Below are 15,294 nucleotides of genomic sequence, written 5' to 3' on the forward strand. Positions count from 1 at the left end.
GATGCTCCACTCAGGATGTTAACCAACACATTTAAGCATATAAATTGGACTAGACACAACAGGAGGCACCTCAGGGAATTTGTAGGACTGTCTGAAGTTCCTGCCCAGAGGGGATCAGTAAGGATGAGTCAAATGCTTAATTATGAAGTTCAGTCAATCACCTACTTTCAAGTTAGTCCATTGTGTCAAGCCAGCCCATGTTCTCACCGGTACAGGTGACTGGCTGGGGAGCTCCTGGACCACCCAGGGAGTTAAGGAATTAAATGCACTGCATATGCCTACAGGCACAGCCCATACCCAGCTGCAATGCAATTATAACTAGAGAACAAACTTGATTTTCATATCACACAAGAAAATCATTCACTTTGTTTCTTGCCACAGGTGAGCATCTTATACTGATAACTAGCTGAGCTGTGATTATTCAAATACACGTTCCCAGTGTGCACCGCTCTAGGGTGACACAAATAAGCCTCATCGTCTTTCATTAAAATGAGAAGTAATGTATTTCACCTTACAAAAGAGGTGATATTTGTACACACAAGTGGAAAATCACAACTTTTACCGTAGCTAATGTGTGGTAAATCCTAGTGCAGCTACACTGGTGTGTGGTAAATTACAGTGTGGCTGTCAGATGGTTGTGTGTTTGTGCCCTGGAGTTTAGAGCCTGCAGCAGAATAAGCCAGAATAAGAAAAGCTGTTCCAGTAATTTGGGAGGCATCTGCAAGTCCTTCATGGCTCAGGCTGCTGAGATGTATTTAGCAATTCAGTGTAGAAAAAAAAAAACAAAACAAACAACCAAACAAAAAAAAACCCCACACAGAAAAACATGCTCTCTGTATAAACCATGGGCTGTTGGGCTGTCCTTGAAGGGCCACATTGCTGCAGGCTGTGCTGTGATAGTGACTTAAGGCTTGTGAAGTCTAGTGTCATGTTTCTGCCTGTGAAAAGGGCAAAGTAAGGATTGTGGTAATGGGAGGAGATTGAAAGTGGCTTTTTTCTAGTGGAGATTGTGAACGTAGTTCTCGCTGGTGGTGTTGCCTGGTTCTTCACCTTCAAACCTTCTCTTAAGAACTTGCCACGTAGTGGCCAGATGGCTCACAGAAGACATTGTCACAATCTCCTGGGATAGGGTCTGGCCTCTGATAGGTACTTGGTGAGATACAACACAACTGATAGGAACACAAAGAACGTGGAGGTGGGGAAAGACAAGAGCATCACTGCTCTGACAGAGCTGAAGCCACGCAAAAAGTATTCCACCAGTCTCTGGGCAGAGAGGGGAGCCCAGCAGATGTCAAAGCTGTGACAGGTAGGAAGTTTGCTTCAGTGTGAAATAATCTAGTTCCAGGAGAGCTGCATTTCAGACAGAGATTCTGAGCAGGTGATTTGGTTTTTGGGTTAATTCTGAGAGTAATCCAGACAAGAGGTTTTGATCTTCAGAAAGCAAGAGCTGTAACACCATATTCTGCATGGGCTTTCCTCTCTGCTCATGCAGGGTTGTTTTGTTGCCAACAAAAAGCCCTGCTGCTGCAGCTGTGAGGAGGAGACCTAGACCCCAGCTGAAATACCTCAGAATTGGGCACCTCCCAGCTTTGTAGTTCAGGCCCATCCTTGATAAGAAATAAAGGATGAGAAGTGGAAGAAATTGGCAGGGCCCTTGAGAGGAAGGAGTAAGTGTAGCCTCACCAGGACAACCTGTGTTCTTCACTCCTTACTGTTCCTGCAGAAATCGGCAGCCCAGCGCTGGCAGGGCCAGGCATCCCTCTGCCCCAAGGCTCAGCCACCTCGGCACTGACGTACAAGTGTGTATACCAATGCGTCAAGAATGGTAGGACTTGCAAGCGGTTAGCCCCCGTGTTTTATCTACCTTGTGCTGTATCCAACCGTACAAAATTGTCTGGGGCCACAAATGGTGATGTCCAGTGGGACTCACTTGTCATGATCAAAACACAGTTTATAGCTGAAGATAAAACTTCTATTAGATTCACCAGTTTGAGCTGAAGAAAAGAAACAAGCAAGCTTTTGGACACACAAGCACTTTTTAGGTCTTTAGGCATAGAATAATTTCCCAAAGCTCTCCTGTTTTTCCAAATATATTTGATAGTCTAATAAAACATACTACCTCTGCTGATAAAATGTATGTTGTCTGTCTTTAGACCATTGTGATTACCACAGCGCTATACTAAACTTCTAATAATTATGACTTTTGCTTACAGAGATCGACAGCCCAGCTGAGCTGTTGACTGACCAAGTGACAGAGGATACAATTACTGTTTCCTGGAACACAGTCCAGGCTTCAATAGACAGATACAGAGTGAGCTACACCTCAGCTAACGGGGACACAGAGGAGAGGGAGGTGGAGAAAGACAAGAATGTCACTACCTTGGCAGGACTGAAGCCAGGCATGGAGTATGTCGTTTACATTTGGGCAGAAAAGGGAGAGCAACAGAGCAAGAGGGCCAGCACTGAGGCTGTGACAGGTAAGAGGGCAACAGATTTTGTTAAGGGTATAAGTTACAGCTCAGCTTTGTCTTAACACTGAGTAAGTCCATCCCGAGACAGTTTTACAGTAGAGGGAGGCTTAACAGATTGAGTCTTCAGGTTAGAGCATCTTGCTGTGAAACCTATTCAACATCATCACAGAGAGGTTCTAATTACCTGTATGTGCTACAAATGGGCTGTGTTGTGATTACTAATAGGGATTAGGGAAAATGGAGCCTTTGCAGCAGTGTCTCATATATTTGTATAGTCCTGTTTGATTTTAATTGGTTAATTTGTTTATCCTTGAAGATGAAGAAATTGAAGTGCAGAGAGATTAACAGCATGCAGGACGCTTTTTCTTGCAGTAGGATGATTAATCCTTGTTCCTTAGTTGTTCTTACCAGGACTTTCTTTCCCCTGTGCGGCCAGTCCTGGTTAAGAAGGTGTAGTCATCTGCCCAGTCTGAGGGTTACTGGTTTATAACAACATTGTAAAGGTGAATGTCTGAATTGATTGCAAGCTGTTGCAAGTGTTCACAAGACCCATACTCTAGGTCAGGGACTTGCTGAAGGAAGATGAGTAAATGCGTACCTGGGCCATCCTGGTCTTTTAACAAAAGACCTTTGGCTGTTCTTTCACTTTCTGGACAGATGACATCTGTGTGAGCTTCAGAGGCTTGTGACCGTGAGAAAACAAGAAAGTAACAATACCTTGCTTTGCAAGGGCACTTTTCTGTCCAGGTCAGGACTGTCTGTGTTGCTTCCTAGGAAAGCATCTCTAAGGATTAAAGACAGACCCCAGACCTTGATGCCTCCCAGCTTTGTAGGTCCAATCAGTGCGTGATTGGAAATAGGACTTGAAAAAGGAAGAAACAGGCAAGGCCCTTGAGGGGAAGGAGTGTCACAGTAGAACCTGGCTGTTGACAGCCTGCGTTCTTCACCTTTAACTGTCTCTGCAGAAATCGACAGCCCAGCTCACCTAGTGACTGACCAAGTGACAGAGAACACAGCCACCATCTCCTGGGACAAGGTCCAGGCTCTCATAGATAGGTATGTGGTGAACTACACCTCTGTTGATGGTGACACAGAGGAGATGGAAGTGGGGAAGAATGAGACTACCACGACTCTGATGGGACTGAAACCTGGCGTTGAGTATGTCATCTACCTCTGGGCAGAGAAGGGAGCCTGGCAGAGCAAGAGCACCAGCACTGAGGCGGTGACAGGTATTCCAGGAGAATCTTTGTTCTTCTACATGACACTATGTTGTGGAGGTGATCTCAGTTTCTGTCCTGTTTTCTTATGGCCTGTTGCAGAGCATATACTAGGCAGCATTTTGTCTTGCAGTCACCTGTGATGTGAGAACATCCATGCCAGAAGCACCTTCAAGCTTCTGTTAGAGATGGTGCTTCCTGCCAAGTCTAGAGAACTTTTAGGAGCTAACGACTGCTCTGTTTGTTCGGAAACTATCAGTCTGATGTGAGCTTCACAGCACTTTGCTAAAGCATTGTGTTCCTCACTTACTAGCTTTGTCTGCTGTTTTTGGTCTTCAGGTATGCTAAGCTCTGCAGGTGTGGCTGAGCTCTGCCCCACAGCATACACTACTGCTGTTGAACTCTGTTTAAACTTAGGATGGTTCAACTACTGCCACTGATAAGAATGGTGTTTATCAATGAATCAAGACTTGGAAGGAAACATCCCTATTTTAGTCACCTTCTTTGACAACACAAAAAGATAGCAAATAATTTGAGCCCAGAAAAAAAGTCTCTTAACTGTCAGTAATTCACTTTGCATAGTCAAGGATTTTGCTTACAGAAGTTGGCTGCTTAGCTAGGCTGAACACTGATTGGCAGAGGACACTGCTAATGTTTCCTGGGAATGAGGAGAGGTGGGGTAGGACACGGGTCTCACTATTGTGATTAGTTTGAAGGTCGATGTGGTGTACATCACCTGTGTGTGGGCAGGGAAAGGAAGCAAGCAGAGCAAGAGGGCAGGCACAAACACTCTCGTGGGTGACCTGTGGAAATTCTGGTCTGTGATTTTGCAGCTATGGGAGGAGGGTTGTAGCTTCATGTGGTAAATTAGCTATGATTATGTTGTCCTTTGGCCACCTCTTTTCCCAAGGCCTTCTTTCCTCAGTCATACTGTAGAGAAATGTTACACCTTGCTCGCACCTCAGAGCTCAAAAAGAGATATTTGCTGGTGGGGGAGTGGAGTGGTGGTGCTGCCTCAGTCTCGCACATCTTTTTCTTTGTCTCAATGTACCCAGTGTTGGCCAGGACTCCAGGGCCATGAAGTAGCTGGTCTAATGGATCTCTCTTGAGGCTGTCAGACCTAAATTCTTATGAACCTTAAATTTCAGTTGGAACTTCTTCTGCACAGTCATTCTTCCCTGTATCTCTACTTGATATTTTACTCCTGAGGCCTCTGCCTGAAGATGGCTGTGTCTCAGTGCCTTCCTTTGTCTTACTCCAGTTTTCCGTTGTCCATTGCAAGCATCGTGATTAGCCACCGTGACCCAGTGAAGCTACAGATGAGTTAGTCCATGTCATCCTTTGCTTCCTGAGGGTAGCATCATGGGACTTTAGAAAGCAGAAGTTTTAAGCGGAACATGCATGTATTTTAGTTACCCAGACTTTCTACTCCGCACTTTATTTCTCAGAAATGGACAGCCCAAAGAATCTGGTAACTGACCAAGTGACAGAGAACTCAGCCACCATCTCCTGGGACAGCGTCCAGGCTCCTATAGACAGGTATATGGTCAGCTACGCTTCTGCTGATGGGGACACCAAGGAAATAGAAGTGGGGAAGAACAGGAGCATTACCACCCTGACAGGACTGAAACCAGGCACGAAGTACACCATCCATCTCTGGGCAGAGCTGGGAAGCAAGCAGAGCAAGCGGGCAAGCACTGACATGCTGACAGGTAACTGTGGGCAGAAGGGAAAGGAAACGGGCTAGAAGGACCCTACTTTCTTGTTGTTTTATGTTTTGTGATCTCTCTTTGCATTACTGGGTAATGAAGATGCACAGTAGTAAACCCATTCTGGAGATAAGTGCATGAGTACAGACTACTATAACAGAGACTGCTGCTATAGATGATTATAGAAGAGGCAGATGTTGTAATATGAGAGTGATAACAGCTGATGATACCTGGCTTATTTCACTAGTCCTTCATCAAAAGCATGTGGTGCTTCAAGTGTTGCTGTCAAGCCTAACAATAATGGAGGTTTAACAACCAAAGTTCAACCATTTTAGCATCAGGGACAGTTAAAAATCATGGCCTGCCCTTTGACTCATGACCTTAGACTGGTCCTAGGAGACTGCCAAGCAGGCTTAAATCTGTCCTGTTCAGTCAGTTGTAAGGATTACGGTGTACTGGGAGCATTTCAGGGTCACTCCGTATCCACTGGCCTTGCTAATATACTTTTTCTTAGTTTATGAATCACGCTGGTATGAGAGAGAACAGTTGAAGTATGGATTTAGGGCAAGATGCCAAGCAGTTCCCTGGTGCTTACAGAGGTCGAGGGCAGCTGATGGGGACAAATGGAGATCTCTTGAGGCCAAAAGACTGAACCTATCTGAAACTAGAAACGCAAGGAGAGTTTCAGCAAATGGAAAAATTTTTTTTTTTCTTGAACTGGAATGAAATGGAGACACCTGGAAATTTCACATGAAATGAAACTGCTGGGAGAGGAAACACTTTAGTATTAGTAGGGATATTTTTGAAAAGGCTCAAAAGGCACAAAATACCTATGGTTTGGGGTTTTTTTGGTGTGTGTTACATTTCCAAAAGTAATGACACCTCTGCTAAAATAATACAACTTCGGGGCGGGGGGGGTGGGGTGGAGAGCCTCCACAACATTTTCTTATTCAGGATATGGCAGGTTATTCCCTAGCATTAAAACCGGCTGTGGCAGGGAGCTGTTCTGCGGTGGTCTCCTGCACCCGTGGAAGCTGATGACTGCGAGAAACTGTAGGACTCTAAGGCTGCCCTTCCCATCCCTTGCTTCTCGTGATGGATTTAGTACCTTTTAGCTCCCTCTTCTGTCCAGCGGGAGGTATACATGTAATGAGCTACTCGGAAGATTTCTGTGTCCTTTTATTTAAAGTAGTTGTTTAGCGGTCACCAAAATGAAGCACGAGTTCGTTAGATAATGAACGAATGCTTAATTCAGGAGCCTAGTGAAAGGTGGTCTTCAGTTATAATGAATAGCTGGTGTTTTAAACAACATGCTGTGTGAACGTTGTTGTTCCTGTCCCTGTTGTTCTCCTTATATTTGGTGCTTTGATTTCTTCTTCTCTGCTTCTGTATCTGTTTTAAGCAGTAACCTTACACACAAGGAGTGCAGTGTTTCCTGGGAGAAGCCACACTGCTCCACCCTTCCCATTTATCTCAGACAGAGGTAGCTTGGCCTTGTCTTCCTCCGTGGCCTTTTCAGAACTCTAATTTTTCACTGATGCATTATAATCATTGTTACGATTAGCCTCATGGCACATGTTAAGGTTTAGGAAGTGTTGCTGCCTTGTTTATATGGAGAACAACTGAATCAACGGACAAGTTAAATGACATGCCTGTAGTCCCCCAGGGAGGTCTCCGGAAGAGCAGGGAATTGAGACAAATTATTCAGTTATAGTTTGCTCTAAACTCAAGTGTACTTCAGGGTTGGAGCACTCTTCCCTGAAGGCCAGCACTGCCCACCAAGAACCTTCTCTCCAAAACTCGGAAAGCTGGATGAACCTTATTCCTTAAATTGTTTTCCTTAAGATGTTCCCAAAACACCAGAATATAGCAAGCACAGGATGAAAATTAGGGAGAGACTTCTTCCAGTGTTGTTACTTCCAACTGAGCTTTAGAAATTGCTTTTATCCTGAGGGAAGCACTGCAGCCCTGTTGTGGGTACCTCATAAGAGAGATGCTTTTTGACAACTGCTGTGAACTGGCATTGCTTAATAATTCTGTTCTTCTCCTCATGCTGAACTTGGACAGTCTGCACAAGAAAAGTCTGGCTTTGGTGTCAGTGAAGGAGCTGGTGTCCCATATACAGCACAGACTAAACTGTAAAGCTGTGGGTTTCTTTGTGTGCCTGCGTTTACTAAAGAAGGCTGAAGCATGACAACAGTAAAACCAGTGAAGTCATTCTTCATCTGCAGTAGGGAAACAAGGGGTAGGGGCTCACAGCAGGCCACACTAGGGCCATGCTCCAGGCTTGGGGCATGGACACCAAACCAGACCTATCTGTGAATACTCCTCAGACATGAACCTGCTGGAGGCTTCTCAGGCAGATGTGTCAGGTGCTCCTGGGCCCTGTATAGTTGAGCCAATACAGGGCTTACAAAACATCCCAAACCAGATCTGTAGCAGACTGTGCTGTGCTTGGTCTAGGCTTCTGCCACTTCTTGCTAGCTGTGAAGGTCACTGGGTGAGTTCAGTGGTTCCCAGTTAACAGGATCAGGCATTGAAAGCTCAGCCTAAGCCCTGCACTGCTGTTGCCACCTTTCGTTTATGCCAATGGGACTTGACTTTTCTTTTTCAAGAGATTGATCCTCCCAAGAACCTCCATGTATCAGATGTGACTCATTCTACTGGCGTGGTTACCTGGACTCCTCCTAAGGCACAGATTGATGGCTACGCTCTGAGCTACCAGGGTCGAGATGGTATGAGCAAGGTACAGTGAATTTCTCAGCCCTGCAGACCCCACTGAAATCACCCCTAGAATTATGGGCCCTGCAGATTGGGTCTTGTGGTTGTATGGTAGTTTGTGGTTTAACGCTAGCCGGCAGCTAAGCCCTACGCAGCTGTTCGCTCACTCTCCCATGTGGGACGGGGGAGAGAATCGGAAGGGTAAAAGTAAGAAAACTCGTGCATTGAGATAAAGACAGTTTAATAGGGAAAGCAAAGGCCACACACGCAAAGCAAAGCAAGGAATTAATTCACTGCTTCCTATCGGCAGGCAGGGGTTCAGCCATCTCTAGGATAGCAGGGCTCCATCACGCATAACGGTGACTTGGGAAGACAAATGCCGTCACTCCGAAGGTCCCCCCTTTTCTCTTCCTTCCCCCAGCTTTATATGCTGAGCATGTTGTCGTATGGTATGGAATTGCCCTCTGGTCACTTGCGGTCAGCTGTCCCGGCTGTGTCCCCTCCCAGCTTCTTGTGCACCCCCAGCCTGCTCGCTGGTGGGATGGGGTGAGAAGCAGAAAAGGCCTTGACTCTGTATAAGCACTGCTCAGTGATACCAAAAACATCCCTGCATTATGAACACTGTTTTCAGCACAAATCCAAAACACAACCCCATACTAACTCTTATGAAGAAAAGTATCTCTGCCCCAGCCAAAACCAGAAAAACAGTTTTGAGGGGGAATCTATGCTATCCATGGCCAGGGAGAGAGAGCTTAAGGAAGAAGATGTGCTACTGTCATGAGTATAAGCTGCGGGGGGGGCTTTGCGACAGGGGAACACCTCTTCCCAACAGTCCTCCAGGTGCAGAAAACATGTTTGCTTCTTCACTCCTCTTTTCTAACTTGGTATTACCTGGAAGGGCAGCAGTCACCAGGGATAGAGTGTTCTAACTGTCCTAACTGTTTCTTGAGACCTTGCCCCATATCTTCCTTCTGAGGAGATGGACTCCATATCTCAAGGATATACAGTGAATGTGCCTGTCTGAACTCTACAAGAAAAGTCCGTAAATGCATATCAAGTATGAGGCACTGTGGTCCAGCAAAGCTAAATGCGCTTCAGAGTTGCGTTAACCTTTGATCTGTTTTATTTGGCAGGAAGTACAGCTGGGTCCTAGCGAACAACGGTTTGTGCTGGAAGGGCTGGAACAAGGAGTGAGGTATGCCATCTTTGTAATGGCCTATAAGGAAGATCGCCAGAGCAGACAGACAGACAGTACCTTCTCAACAGGTAGGATTTGGCCTTGGTTGTTGCACTTTTCCCTGTGCTCTGCAGCTGTTGTGCCGCTGTTGGTAGAGGTCAGAGATAGAGTTCGTGTTCTGCAGATGCACTGGGAAATTATGTGATCGTAAGCAAACCATCTAGTGAGTCAATGATGTGTCTCCTGGCTGGGAGTCCATTCTAGGCCACACCATCTGGAGGCTTGGAAACACAACGGGATAGTGTGAGTGGAGATTGCCCACACTAGTCAGTGCTGCTGGCAAACCTTGCTTAGCCAAGCGTGGGACAAAGCCTTCTGGTGAGCTGCCAGTGGGCAGGAGAGATGATGATACACTAGAGATCTTTCTGCACCATCCTAGTAATGGTAGGACATAGCTGTGTAAGTACTGTCGTGGCATTGGGTAGCTGCCCAGGTTGTTTTCAGAGGTCGGGAAATGCACACCAGAATGGCAGCAAATCAAACAAAATCTCATGCCAGCTTGCTGTGGAAGCCTTTTGTACTGTGCCAGTGCCCATAGGGGTTGCCAATTGTGGACAAATTGTGAAATGCAGAGAAATTAAAGTTCCTGTTTACTGGCACTCCCACCTTCACAAACAAGGGCTGCTCTTACTGCAGTCCAAGACTGCATCCCTTGCAGCTTCTGGGGCTGACCTCTCACACTCTCACATCCATGTGCCAGCTCCAAGGCAGTGGGGAAGGCTGCCAGCAGCAACCTGCTGATGCAACTGGTGGGCACTGTGTGAGTGCATGGAGTGGGGGCTGCTGCTTTCTTTACTTCTCTTCCAGTACTGTTGTCCTTAGGAGATTCCTAAGGGTGTGGAATGCGTCCTCCGGCTCTACGGCTTACTTTGCTGATGTGACATTTTGCCCCCTCTGTTCTCACAGTTAGCTTCCTCTACCCGTATCCCGCGGACTGCAGCCAGACGCAGCAGAATGGAAATGCCTCCAGCGGCATGTACACCATTTACCTGAACGGGGATGGCAGCAGGCCGATGCGGGTGTACTGTGACATGACCACTGATGGAGGCGGGTGGATAGTGAGTGATTCTTTGCTGCTCTTTGGAGTTTTTTTTTTTAATGAACGTAATCAAATGGGCCTGGTACTGGTGTTAGCCGAGGCTCCTCATGCTCTACTACATTGCTGCTTCAGCTCCTGCCTTGATGGAGTAGGAAGGGTGGTGGATGCTGATGTACCCCCTCAGACTGTCAGTAGGGATGCTGTGTGAGGCTGAATGGCTCAAAGGCTTGACAGTGGAATACTGGGTTTTTTGTTGTCTCATCGTGAATGCCACACAGGCTTATATTATTGCTGATTGAGGGCAATGACTGAGTTATGACAGCTTAATGTGTCACTTCTTGCCAGTTGGGTCAGAGCAGTTGTCTGTGAGGGTGCATTCAGCCCTGTCATAAGATAAGGTAGTACAGCTTAACTCATTATGAAAGGCAGTTAAGCTAACTGAACTATATTATCTCATCTTGACTGCAGTATAAGGATACATGTATGGACAGTTAATGCAGTTCAGCTGGTGCCTGTTAGTATTTTAAATGCCAGTACTGTGAGCATGCACCTGGATCCTGACCACACAGTAGCTGTTGAGTGGCTCAAGGGAATCTGGAGGTAGAAGCACAGATGCTTTGAGGTGGCAAGTGTGTATGAGCATGAAGGAGTGAATATGAGGTTCTCTGATAGCTGTCTCCCTAAACCAAAGAAAAATATCTTTATTCCCTTTTTCACCTTCCATTTTCAGTGATAAGCGATTTTCTCCACTGAAACAAATTGTTGTGTGTTACTGCCCAAGTCGCTCTGGTTTTGGTGAAGTTTAGAAACCCAAATGTCTTGTGGATCTTGTCTCTAAGCCTATTTTGTCTAAGTGTTTAGATCATGCTCAGATTTGTGCTGTCCATAGGCATTTGTGGATAGTAAACGCTAAAATTTGCACAACTAAGTACTCAACCCATTGCTTATGTGCAGTCAGAAAAAGGAAATGGATTCCTGTGTGTACCCTGCTCAGGTGCAGTGTACCATCAGCTAGAATTGTCTGTTTCTGAGTGCTTCACCTTTTTGTCTGCGCTTGAATCAGGATGAGCATTTCTCATCCCTGTCCTCCTTGACTTTCCTCAACCTGTCATGAACTCTCACTCAACAATCCTTGCTTTGCAGGTGTTTCAGAGGCGGAGCACTGGCGAGGTGGATTTCTACAAACGCTGGAAAAATTATGTGGAAGGCTTTGGAGATCCCACTGGGGAATTTTGGCTTGGTACAGTACAAGGGTGTGACCAGCAAAGAGCTGAAGATTAGCTTTGTAGAAGTACCTAAATGATGAAATATCCAACACTCTGAACCTGCAGTCTTGAACTGTCAGCTTTTGTGTCTTCCCTAGATGCCAGTGAAGCACCGAGGGATCGCTAAAGGCTCACTAAGTACTTCCACTGGCATCTTTAGGCTTTGGAGCAGTCTCAGAGAAAGCCAAACTCTAGAAAGGTTTATTTCAGGCTTGTGTGTTCCTATGAGAGGGGAAATAAAGAAATTATATTTGTGAAAATGCAAAGACCGGGATATTACACAAAATTGGTGTACTTTGTCTTGTTCTGTTAGTGAACTCTTTGTGGATCAGAGAATCCAGCACTGAATAGGTCAAAATCTTGGGAGCAAGAGTCTTTAAATGTTCTGGGAAAAATAATGTTGTGCTACAGCCAGTCTTGTGCTGGTTTAGGCTGTTTGTTTTTTCTGATACTCTTGCCAGAAATGAGATAAGACAGCATAAACTTGGCAAAATGTCATGACAGCATCAAGCAGGGAAGGAGGGAAGCAGGAAATAGCTGATTTAACCAAAATAGCCACAGGGTGAGAGTCTAGGATGGCAAAGGTGAACAGGCTTTTCCCTTTTAAGAATAATTCTTAATTCTTTTTTTTTTTTCTTCTTTCTTCTAGGTCTTGACAAGCTGCACAATCTCACAAGCAGCAGCGCCATCCGCTATGAGCTCCGGGTGGATTTGTGGACAGACAGCGAATCTGTCTATGCTGTCTATGACTTCTTCCAGGTTGCCTCGAGCAGGGACAGATACAGGCTGTCGGTGGGGAATTACACAGGCAATGCTGGTGAGGGGTGCCATGTACTTGTGGTGTCTCTGCTTTGTGCAGGGAAGCAAATGCTGGGACTTGTGTATGTATTTTGCCAGTAGCATGGGAGCTCATTAGGTCAGGTTAGATCAGATGTGGTCCTCTTTGAGGAGAGAAGTCTGTACTTCCTGGGAAGACCGAGGAGAGTGTGTCCACAGGCAGAGTTGCTTTTCAACAGGGTAGAGAGGGCTCTGTAACCCAATGAAACAGCAGCTGAAAAGGCAGACTGGGAAGCATTTCCATGAGGTAACCTGTGCTGATGGAGGAGCAACTTCTGGGGCTCCCCAGCCAAGAAGTGCAAAGTAAGTGGCTTTTTTTCAGGATGGGAGTTTGTCAACAGCAGTACACATCCCCGTGCTGGCTTCTGCCACTGGTAAATCCTTACCATTGCCACTGTGTCCATAGTCTTCCACTTATCCTTTAATCCTCTTTGCTATAAGGTTTAGATCATCATCTGGGGGGAGCCAGCCCTTGGACATGCCTTCTAACAGCAGCCCTTTAGAAATTATAGTCCAGACCCATCCCATGCTCTTGCTTTTCCCTTGACAGGCCTGCTTTGTTCTGCCTGAAGGGTGTATAAGCCCTCAGGCTGAGCAACTGTAGTCTCTTACTCCTATTCATGTCTTTCATCCCTTCCCTTAGGGGATGCAATGACCTACCACAATGGCTGGAAGTTCACAACGTGGGACAGAGACAATGATGTGGCTCTCAGCAACTGTGCTCTGACACACCATGGTGCGTGGTGGTACAAGAACTGCCACTTGGCCAACCTCAATGGGAAATATGGGGAGAGCAAGCACAGCGAGGTGAGTGGCAGAGCTCTGTCTGGTGGTCAGCTCTTCTCCTTAGCCTTGAGAAAACACCTGGAGGGGATGTCTGTCCTTGGAGCAGGAGAGATTGCCCAGGCTAACACAACTCATTGCATTTGAAAGGCAAATGATCCATAAGGAAACTTAGAGCTCTTACTCTGTCCTCCCTGGATCCAAAGGACTTAAGAATCAGGGGGCCATGAGCTTGTGGGCAGAGATACTTGAGGTGGAGCTGTCTTGATTTCTGAGGGGAACACATAACAGAACACTCACTAGGAGCCACACTAGGGTGCTGGCTCACTGTCTCATGTAGCCTATACCTTGGCTTTCAGTGCATGCTTTGGTGTGCTTCTTATTGTACAGGCTTATTTTGGGCTTGAAGATGGCTCAGTCCTCTTGTGTTCCAAACTGGATAGTGATTTGATTTATATTAGGAGTCTGGAAGACTGATTATAATTACAGTTAAAATCTGGTGAACAATAGCGTCTCTGTTTATTGGAGGGTTAAGTGGTATTAGAAGGGGGCAGTGGTAGACTCCTAACATTTGGTCTGGGTGCTTTAATAAAAGAAATTCCTTGGTCTTTTCACAGGGGGTGAACTGGGAGCCATGGAAAGGCCATGAATTCTCCATCCCTTTTACTGAGATGAAGATCCGTCCTCAGTCTTCCAGTAATGAGCCAATCCTGGGGAGGAAGAAGAGGGCTCTATCAGGGAAAAGGAAGACGGTCAGGGCTTAAATGGAACTCTGTGCAGGATAGTACCCAAAGATAACGATTCAGTATTCTTAATAAAGTTAGATTCAGGCAGCTTTCTCCAATACATTGGAGGCAATTGCGACCAACGTGCTCCCAGAGACCTCTGGATCTGCAGCCCAGCCTGCTTCCAGCCTTTGGTAATCTATCAGAGACTGGGAGGGAGCTTGTGGGGAGCATCCCACTTGCAGCTCCCTTGGTTGGCTAAACATGACAAGGACCTGCTTGATCCAATGTATGCAACTTCTATGAACTTTACATAGAGCAAGCTTTAACACATGATGCTGTTTCTCAAAACCCAGGCTGCTAACTCTTCTCAATTCTGTCCTTCTCTGGTGCCATTCATTTCAGACTTGAAAAAATTAAATTTGACCCTGCTAAGAAATAGTAGCTCTCTAATTTACATCAGAAGGAGCTTTCCTGAGACAATCCCTTCTCCCTGTCCTGGTCTGTGGTCCTCTTTTTCTTTCCCCTCATCATTTGAGGCACATTCCCTAGTCTTCCCCCAGTCAAAGGGCTGGGGTTTGGGAAATGTTGTCAGGCTGTTGGCAAGGCTCGATAACCCAGGTGAGGTCTGTAGTCTGGGTTCCTCAGCCTCCAGTACTGCACTTCCCCAGGTGATTTGCTCTTTATTTTGCTTGTCTCTTCCTGTCTCCTAGCCCAAAGAAAAGCCTGAGGAAACATGCAGTGAATTAATGTTTGCACTCCTGGGTGAGGCCCAGAACAGGATGAGTGTATGAGCTATGCTCCTCCAAGCTCTGCTCACCATCCTCAACGTGCCTCTGCCTACTGCTACCCTAAGAGGCCGCATACAGACCAGGAACAAAATTCTCTATGCAAGTGTCCTATCTGCCACCTTCTGCTTTTTCATTAGCAGTGCGGTAGCTAGTGATGCTGAAATGATAACACTTGTCATCTGCCTCTAAAATGAACATCTCTGAGTTAAGCCGATCCTGCACGCTCTCCGTCAGGCTTTTCTTTCAGGCTGTCTGCAGATTCAGGTGGGCCTCAGTGTGTGGTTTCACATTTGTCTGCTTTTTTTCCTCACAACAATAAGGTGAGTTTTATTTTCTTTCCCTGAGCAGATATTAAAATTCTGGACCACCAGCTACAGCCAGAGAAGAAGTATGAGCTCACCAAATGATGCTTGCTCAAAGGCTTCCTTGTCTGAGCAGATTGGAACATGATTGTCCTATGTTTTAATGGCCTTTTCTTTCGAAGTGCTAAGCTGAGTAA

At 46.1% G+C, this 15,294-nt stretch overlaps 1 protein-coding gene across 1 annotated transcript in view; it reads left to right on the forward strand.

Annotated features, from left to right (window-relative positions):
- The window catches only part of TNN (tenascin N), a 24,132-nt gene extending 10,089 nt beyond the window's left edge, over window positions 1-14,043 (forward strand). The window contains exons 7-15 of the mRNA XM_010293289.1: window positions 3,437-3,700; window positions 5,137-5,400; window positions 8,013-8,143; window positions 9,252-9,384; window positions 10,262-10,413; window positions 11,538-11,634; window positions 12,309-12,476; window positions 13,140-13,303; window positions 13,897-14,043. Coding sequence (XP_010291591.1) covers window positions 3,437-3,700; window positions 5,137-5,400; window positions 8,013-8,143; window positions 9,252-9,384; window positions 10,262-10,413; window positions 11,538-11,634; window positions 12,309-12,476; window positions 13,140-13,303; window positions 13,897-14,043 — 1,520 coding nt within the window. The remainder of the gene's footprint in view (window positions 1-3,436; window positions 3,701-5,136; window positions 5,401-8,012; window positions 8,144-9,251; window positions 9,385-10,261; window positions 10,414-11,537; window positions 11,635-12,308; window positions 12,477-13,139; window positions 13,304-13,896) is intronic.
- Window positions 14,044-15,294: the final 1,251 nt, after the last annotated feature.

Source organism: Phaethon lepturus, unplaced genomic scaffold (assembly GCF_000687285.1).
Source record: "Phaethon lepturus isolate BGI_N335 unplaced genomic scaffold, ASM68728v1 scaffold47148, whole genome shotgun sequence".
Classification (NCBI taxonomy): domain Eukaryota; kingdom Metazoa; phylum Chordata; class Aves; order Phaethontiformes; family Phaethontidae; genus Phaethon; species Phaethon lepturus.